This window comes from Trypanosoma grayi (assembly GCF_000691245.1).
Source record: "Trypanosoma grayi strain ANR4 Tgr_1076_V1, whole genome shotgun sequence".
In the NCBI taxonomy this organism is placed as follows: domain Eukaryota; phylum Euglenozoa; class Kinetoplastea; order Trypanosomatida; family Trypanosomatidae; genus Trypanosoma; species Trypanosoma grayi.
In genome coordinates, this window is record NW_008826695.1 from 1 (window position 1) to 5,367 (window position 5,367).

Genomic DNA, 5,367 nt, shown 5'->3' on the forward strand with positions numbered 1-5,367 from the left:
CGCTGTGCATGCTCGGCGTCGCGCTGTACCTCGCCCACCGCGTGATGCGCATCGAGAAGCGCCTCGCGCACCTCACGCGTGAGACGCAGCTGGTGCGCGGCGAGGTGGACGAGGAGCATGTGTACCCGCCCGGGACCGAGGCGGCCGCGCGCGCACTCGCGTCTTCGGATGTGCAGGGGTACAGCGCCCTCAGCTGAGAGGCCGTGCGACGACGCCAACCGAAGGAGCAACAGTGACACACAGAGAGACACGGGAATTAAGGAAGAATTGGGGAAGCGCTGCGGTGGCCTCGGCTCTGGCTGTTTTTTTATTATTATTTGCGGTGGCCACTGCTGCTCTTGCTGCTGCCGTTGCTGCTCTTTCTCTGGTGTACATATTACACATGCCCATCAACTGGCGCAGGTCTGTGGCTGAGACTTGCGTTAATGTCGCACTGTCTGCCTCCTGGTGTTGCCTCTCCTTCGTTTGCTGTCAGTGTGATCCCCTTCTTTCTCCTTTTGCGAAAGGGGCACCGCACGCCAAAGCCGACAAACCGCCCCCACTCATTTCTGTCCGTGGAGTGGCGTGCATGCGTGGGGGCGTTGCACGCAGGATACGGATTGGTCGTTGTTCCTTGTAGTTGTTGTTTTTTTTCTTTCCGGCACCGGCATGCTGCGGCGCACGCTGCAGTGCCTCCTGGAGAAGGAAAGGGCCACCACCGTGAGGCGCGCCGTCATGGCGAAGGCCCGCCCAAACAGCAGCCACCACAATAGCGGCAGCGGCAGCACCGACGAGAACAACGCCAGCAACGCCAAGGTGGACGAGAATATCGTCCGTCACATTGGCTTCGCAGCTGACACGCAGCATAGTAGCGTCATAGACATAGAAACGGACACGGCTGCACCACCGCAGCCACCGCAGCCGTCGTCGATGGAGCCGCCCCGCAGCGACGCCTCTGAGGACGCCTATCGCTTTCTGCTTCACCACATCGATTCCGAGATTGCGGCGCTGAAGCGGCGCGTCATGACGGTGGGGCGGCAGCGCACGGACATCGAGAGCAGTCAGACCCGCCGCATCCGCGAGCTGTTCGAGTGTATCGAGCGTCCGTGGCTGCTGCTGGAGTCGATCCCCGCGCCGCAGCTGCCCAACAAGGCGCTCGAGGTGTACGCGAAGGAGCAGGCCACGAAGCAGCGCGGCAACAGGGGCGTGGACGTCGAGCACGACGCCGTCTTCCTCGACGCGTGCCGGCGCAACTGGCGGGGAATGCCAATTGCGCACCGCAAGCTGTACGAGGTCGCCGCGCGCCGCAACGAGCACCTGCGAAAGGAGCTCAAGAAGAAAATGGCCAACGGCTGCTCCTTCTTTGAGGACTTCTGCGAGCAGGTGAAGGAGTGGACGGCGGAGACGGCGCGTGACGAAATGAGGCAGGCGACGCTTCGCAAACGCGGGCCGCCGGCGCGGTCGAAGACGGCAGCGACGGCAAAAGAAAAGAAGTCGCCAAGCGCCGCCGCTGCCGCCGCCAGACTCGCAGGGGAAGGGACCGCAGAAGAGGAGGTGCAGGCGCCAACGTTGCGCGATGCCCGTGCTCCGCGGAAAGGGCCGGTGCAAAGGAAGCCGGCGGCGAAGACGAGGGGAAGCGCGCCCGATTCGCCCGCGCAGCAGCGGAAGTCGAAAACGTTAAAGGTTCATAGAGCGAAAAAGCCGGAAGCCCGCCGTAAGACCTCGGCGAAACACAAGAAGAAGTGAGGGGTGGCGAAATATTTTGATGCCCAGAGGCCTGCAGGCTGCCGGTGCCCCAGAGCCTCCATAGAAGTCTGTGTATCTTGGCGCCATAACAATTCTGCATTCTCCCATTCTTGCTGCTGCTGCTTCGGCTGTTGTTGTTATTCTCGCGGCGTACGCCATCTGTGTTCCCTCTTTCTGCGCTCGATTGACTGTGATTTGTCAAATTGTATCGAAGCACCTTGTGCCACAGCAAGGAAAGAAGAGCCAGATAGATAGGTGTGCACATATTTTGTTTGTGCCGTGCGGGTCAGGCAAAAGAATATAGATTGAAGATATATATACATACGTATATATATTCAAAGTGCTGCCTACAGGTAGGCAGTTGTAGTTGTTTCATTTCGTTGTCTTTTCTTCCTGGTACTGTGGCTCCTGTGGCGTTGCTTTCACGCATGGATTTCGTCCCCCTCACGAGCTTCGAGTTCTTGAACTCGCTTCTCCAGGGCGTCGAGGCGCAGGGCTGCCTCATGACAGTGCGGGTGGAGGCGTTCACGTGCCGCTCCACACGCAAGAAAAGGCAACTCGCCGCGTCCATGGCGCAGTACGCCAACGCCAACACGCCGCCTCTCGCGCCCACCTGCCAAGCAAACCTGCCGCCGCCGCTCATGCTGGGCGCTGGTCCGCCGGTCGCGTTTGAACACGTCGACCCAGAGGACATTGACGAGCGGCTGGNCCTGCCGCCGCCGCTCATGCTGGGCGCTGGTCCGCCGGTCGCGTTTGAACACGTCGACCCAGAGGACATTGACGAGCGGCTGGTGTACCTCGTGGCCGCGCTGAACAGTATCTACGGCGACGACGGCTACGACTTCTCTGTCCTCACCGAGGAGGACTTCGTGGTCTGCGACGAGGCGCAGGTGCGGGCGGAGGTGGACGTGACGCTGCAGTCCATGTCCGATGCGTGCAGGCCGGCGGTGGGGCAATTTTGGACGCTCGTTGGCGAGCAGGTGGGTGACGCGAGCCAGGGCTGCGAGTACTTCCGCTTCGTGTGCCCCAGCTGCGACCCCATGGCGTCGCGTGCGCTCTTCTCGCAGCATTACTTCCTCTACAACAAACGCACACGGCTGCTTGTGTCGCTGCTGCTGTTCGCGGAGGGCAACGCCTACCGTGGCGACGATGGCTGCATCGCCGGCAACGGGTTCTACGTGGAGAGCGAGGACGCCGCGGCGGATAGCAGCATCAGTAGCAGTAGGGTGCGGCGTGGCGGCCAGGAGCCATTGTCGCTGGAGGACGAGGTGGGCGGCAAGAACCGCCACTTCTACTACGGCTCCTGAGTGCGGTGCAGCAGCGGCAGCGACCCACTCAGGGGAGAAGGTGAGAGCGATCAAGGCGCGACAGGGTGTGGAGAAATCGAATCTGGCGCATGGGGTGCGTCACGGCCGGGGGAGGAAGTCGGGGAGTCGATGAAAAACAAAAAAAAAAAAGAATACCGCTGCGTCAGCGGTTCTTTTCGCACTTTCAGCTTTACGTTTTCTTTATGTGTCTACTCAATTTTGTCATCATGTTTTTCTCTGGCACCTTCGTTTCGTTTGATTGTTGGCGAGCGGCTGGAGACGTTGGGCGGGGTGGCCGTCACTGGGCGTGTGTCTGCGCGCCTGTGTGTGTGTGTGTGTGTGTGTGTGCCCGCCGCGGCCCGCCCCCATCACCCCCGCAGCGGCGGCGGTGGTGCCTCCTTTGGCGTTGCCCCCACGACCGTGATGTGGCGCCGCATCACCTCGGTGTGGTCCATGTCTCTTCTTCAACGCCTCATTCTCTCTCTCTCTCTCTCCCTCCTTCGTTCCCCTGACGGGCTGCCAGCGCTATTTTACCCAGAGCACTTGTTCATTTCATCTTGCCTGAACGGCTGCTGCTGCGGTGCGGGCGGAAGGTGCACACAACTCCCGCACACGATGGTGAACACCGAGATCACACGTCTTCGCGCGTTGGCCGACGACGCCACGCGTGACTACGCGGCGAAACGCGACGCGGCGGCCAAGGCAGTTACAGAGGCAGAGCGCATGCAGCTGAACATCGCGGCCGACGGAAATCGCACCGAAGCGAAGTGGGCGGTCGCCGTTCAGGCCCGCAAGGACGCCGCCGCCGCCGCCGTCGCCGCGCAGGAGCAGACGTCAATGTGGGCTGACGTGGCGAAGTCAACAGCAGCAACGCTGGCCTCTGAGGTCCGGCACGCAGCCAATGCCGAGAGCGCGACGCCGAGTGGGCTGCAGCTCAAGGAAGCCGCGAGCAACAGCATGACGGCGGAGGCGAAAAGGGCGTCCGCGGCCCTCGTGATGGCAATGATCGATGTAGCAAAAGAGAAGCAGGAGGAGGTCGCGCTGCTGCAGCGAGTGACGGCCGACGCCGTGGAGGAGAGTAAGACGGCGAAGCATGACGAAATCGAGGCGTACATCAAGCGGTTGGAAAACGATCTCTCCTCGAAGTCCACAGAGGCGCAAAGCCTTCGCGAGAAGGCATCGGAGGCGCAGAGGTCAGCAACTCAGGCCTTGCGACAGGCTAAGGAAACTGTGCTACTCACAAACAGCTCTGAGCTGAACAACGGTGTCGACCAGGTGCTGGGCGCGAGGAAGAACGAAGCTGAGGGACGGGGGTGCTGTGTTGCCCTGTAGGCGTGGGCTCGCCAGCAGCAATCCGCATGATGGCGGACATGACTCCCCGAACAGCAGCTCCCGGACTGCCTCTTCATCTGGCCAATCCTACACCCGCGAATATATAGTATTAATTCAGTCTGCACTGGCTTCTTTGTTTTTTGTTTTTTCCATTTGTTCTACTATGATGGCGGGGCGGGGTGAGCTTTACCTCGCGCTTGCATTTAACCCATACATACCCAGGCATGTAACACGCATGTATATATATATATGCACATGCGTAACTTGGAAAGAATTGACTTGCGTCGGTGGATGTGGCTCTGTGGGTCTTCAGAACTTTTTGCTGAGGTGCGAGCCAAACAGCTCGCTGTTGCGCCACGGGCGGCCCTTCTTGTGTTGACTTCAGTTGTGGGTGTGTGTTTTTTTTCTTCTTTCTGTGCGTGGCCCCAGCGGCGAAGAAAGCAGATATAAAAATATCTATATATATATATATATACCAGAAAATGGAAGAGGTAATTGAAATCACGCAGGTGCAGGTGGGGCACATTGTCGGCAAGGGCGGGGCAACGATCAAGGAGCTTCAGAGCACGACGGGGGCTAAGGTGGAGATCATCGACGGCCCCAAGGTGCGCATCACCGGCGAGAGTGGGCAGGTGGGGGCCGCAGCGGAGCAGGTGCGCGCGATTGTCGCCAGACAGGAGAACCCCGACTACGAAGGCCCCGTTGGAGCGAGGCTGCGCAAGGAGGCGAATGCGCTTGGCGACAAGCGGTCCAAACTCTTTGACGAAGCCACAGCGAAGCGCAACGCCGGCGACCATGAGGCCGCGAACGCGCTGGCACAGGAGGCAAAGGATGCCGGAACGAAGATGGAGGAGAAGCACCGCGAGGCAGCCGCTGCGATTGCGCGATACAACAACGAAGAGAAGGGTAAAGGCGACGAATACTTCGACATGCACGGCCTGCACAAGGAGGAGGCCATGACGGAGCTGCAGTCGCGCCTCGAGCGGTTGCGGGCGCGGCCCGC

At 60.5% G+C, this 5,367-nt stretch overlaps 4 protein-coding genes across 4 annotated transcripts; all 4 read left to right on the forward strand.

Moving 5' to 3' along the window:
• Positions 1 to 648: 648 nt before the first annotated feature.
• Positions 649 to 1,725, forward strand: DQ04_10761000 (hypothetical protein; the record flags this gene model as incomplete). Its single annotated transcript, XM_009316351.1, has 1 exon — positions 649 to 1,725. The coding sequence occupies one exon, from the start codon at positions 649 to 651 to the stop codon at positions 1,723 to 1,725; it is 1,077 nt and encodes a 358-aa protein (XP_009314626.1).
• A 428-nt stretch (positions 1,726 to 2,153) lies between these two features.
• DQ04_10761010 (hypothetical protein) lies at positions 2,154 to 3,032 on the forward strand (the record flags this gene model as incomplete). Its single annotated transcript, XM_009316352.1, has 1 exon — positions 2,154 to 3,032. One exon carries the CDS (start codon positions 2,154 to 2,156, stop codon positions 3,030 to 3,032), a length of 879 nt encoding a protein of 292 aa, XP_009314627.1.
• Positions 3,033 to 3,647: 615 nt separating this feature from the next.
• Positions 3,648 to 4,364, forward strand: DQ04_10761020 (hypothetical protein; the record flags this gene model as incomplete). The annotated part of the gene is made up of 1 exon (XM_009316353.1): positions 3,648 to 4,364. One exon carries the CDS (start codon positions 3,648 to 3,650, stop codon positions 4,362 to 4,364), a length of 717 nt encoding a protein of 238 aa, XP_009314628.1.
• Positions 4,365 to 4,846: 482 nt separating this feature from the next.
• On the forward strand, positions 4,847 to 5,365 carry DQ04_10761030 (Smr domain containing protein; the record flags this gene model as incomplete). Its single annotated transcript, XM_009316354.1, has 1 exon — positions 4,847 to 5,365. A coding segment is annotated over one exon (519 nt), but the record flags the coding sequence as incomplete, so codon positions are not given.
• Between the last annotated feature and the right edge of the window lie 2 nt (positions 5,366 to 5,367).